The sequence below is a fragment of the Cyprinodon variegatus genome, unplaced genomic scaffold (genome assembly GCF_000732505.1).
Source record: "Cyprinodon variegatus isolate N-32 unplaced genomic scaffold, C_variegatus-1.0 Scaffold5627, whole genome shotgun sequence".
NCBI lineage: Eukaryota > Metazoa > Chordata > Actinopteri > Cyprinodontiformes > Cyprinodontidae > Cyprinodon > Cyprinodon variegatus.
This window is the reverse complement of record NW_015156080.1, coordinates 1-1,733: the sequence shown is the minus strand read 5'-3', so window position 1 is coordinate 1,733 and position 1,733 is coordinate 1. Positions and strand designations below refer to the sequence as shown.

The 1,733-nt window shown below is 43.1% G+C and overlaps 1 protein-coding gene across 1 annotated transcript; it reads left to right on the top strand.

Moving 5' to 3' along the window:
• The first annotated feature begins 11 nt into the window (after positions 1–11).
• On the top strand, positions 12–1,440 carry LOC107081493 (cysteine-rich and transmembrane domain-containing protein 1-like). The gene is made up of 4 exons (XM_015369658.1): positions 12–157; positions 317–360; positions 808–955; positions 1,030–1,440. Exons 1-4 carry the CDS (start codon positions 97–99, stop codon positions 1,140–1,142), a joined length of 366 nt encoding a protein of 121 aa, XP_015225144.1. The 5' UTR covers positions 12–96; the 3' UTR covers positions 1,143–1,440.
• Positions 1,441–1,733: the final 293 nt, after the last annotated feature.

Sequence of the window (1,733 nt, the reverse complement as noted above, 5' to 3'; positions counted from 1 at the left end):
CAAATCATCCATCCATCCATCCATCCATCCATCCATCCATCCATCCATCCATCCATCCATCCATCCATCCATCCATCCATCCATCCATCCATCCAGATGAGTGAGCAGCCTCCTCCCTATCGTCCTTTCTTCCCTGAAGGACCTCCTCTTTCTCCAGGTTTGTCACATAAATTTTCTTTCGCTCTGAACTTTAAAACATGATCAACCACTTTATAAACCATTTTATAAATTTAAACATAGAATATTAATTATTTTATAATTTCTCAGCCTCTTTATTTGTTTTGTTGATTATGTGGCTTCTTGCATCTTCTCACAGGTTTCTGCTCACCGCCCACCGCCTATCCCGGCTCCACCTACCAGGTACCCAGAATGTCCTGCAGCAGCTTCCTAACAGATAGACGTCATGCGACTGCTCCAACTGCTAGGAGGATCTTTGGCATCAATTAAAAGTTATTTTTATTAATTATCAGTATATAATAGAAAACATCTGGAGGATTTCAGCAGGTTCAGCTGGTTTTTCATGGTAACTTTGGTCAAGGAGGTCCATCTCTAAGTCACTTTGTTTGTTGCTTAGCAACATGGATGGATTGGTGCATTTTTAACCAGGTGTTTGTGCCGATCTCAGAACTTGGGGCTGATCCAATGTTTCGTTTATGAACCGATCAGCTTGGTGAAGGTTTGCGCTGAGTGTTTTCTAGAATGTAAATATTTGATATTAACATGTAAATGTATCCAGTCTGAGTCCATTAAGCTACAGATTCAGTTTAAGGTCACATAGAAGCTCCAACCTTCTCATCTCCTCCACAGACCTTTCCTCAGAGCTTCCCTGCATCAGATCACACCATCTACCAACCAGGACACGTCGGACCACCGGGGGTCTCAGTGATACCACCTGGTTACTACGGAGATCACCGTGGAAACCAGCATCATCCCTCCCACCCTCCTAAGCCCTCAGGTAGATCTCCAGATCCTTCCAGCAGTTTTTGATCTCTGTCCCAGATGATGACAGGTTGATGATGTCATCAACAGTGATGGTGGTTGACCAGCGACCCGATCAGCCGCAGGGCTCTTTCGGCTCCTACCTAGCGGCCTGCTCTGCTGCTCTGTGCTGCTGCTGCCTGTGGGACCTGCTGCATCGCTAAAATTCTCTTCATGGCCGTCCTCCTCCTCAGCAGCTGGAGACGGACCGGACCACTGGGCGTGTTCTGATGAGACCAGAATTATGTTCCAGCAAATTCTGCCATGTTTGGGTTTCAGATGAAAAACTCTGCTTTCTGATTAGATGATGAACAGATTTGGATGTTGATGAGAGCAGCTGAGCTTGTTCTAACCTCTCAGTTGAAATAAGTCCATTAAAGATCTGACCTCTAGAACTTCCCATCAACTGCTGGTTCCTGGTCGCTTAATGATCTTTTGGTCAAAGATGATCCATAAATAAAGTCTGACTGATGGTTAAATGCATCATTTCTCTATGAAGTTCTATTTTCATTATATTTTTATTTACATTCATCCAGAATAAGCTTATGTGAGCAGCTTGGGTCTGGTTCTTTGATTCCTGGACCAGAACCCACACAGATCCACACATTAAACAGGTTTATAATCTGCTTTTATGAACTTCTCAGAAATGTTCTAAAATGAAAACTAATGTAGTGGATCTGAATAATTCAGAGTTCTTCTCATAAATGAGTCTTTTAGTTCAGCCAGGATCAGAAATAAATCACAGAAACAGATTC

Bases quoted from the DNA above. Each gene is read 5' to 3' on its own strand.
- LOC107081493 (XM_015369658.1), top strand. From the start codon at position 97: ATGAGTGAGCAGCCTCCTCCCTATCGTCCTTTCTTCCCTGAAGGACCT. The intron at 158-316 runs GTTTGTCACATA...ATCTTCTCACAG, and splicing joins AGGACCTCCTCTTTCTCCAG to GTTTCTGCTCACCGCCCACC. The intron at 956-1,029 runs GTAGATCTCCAG...TGTCATCAACAG, and splicing joins CCACCCTCCTAAGCCCTCAG to TGATGGTGGTTGACCAGCGA.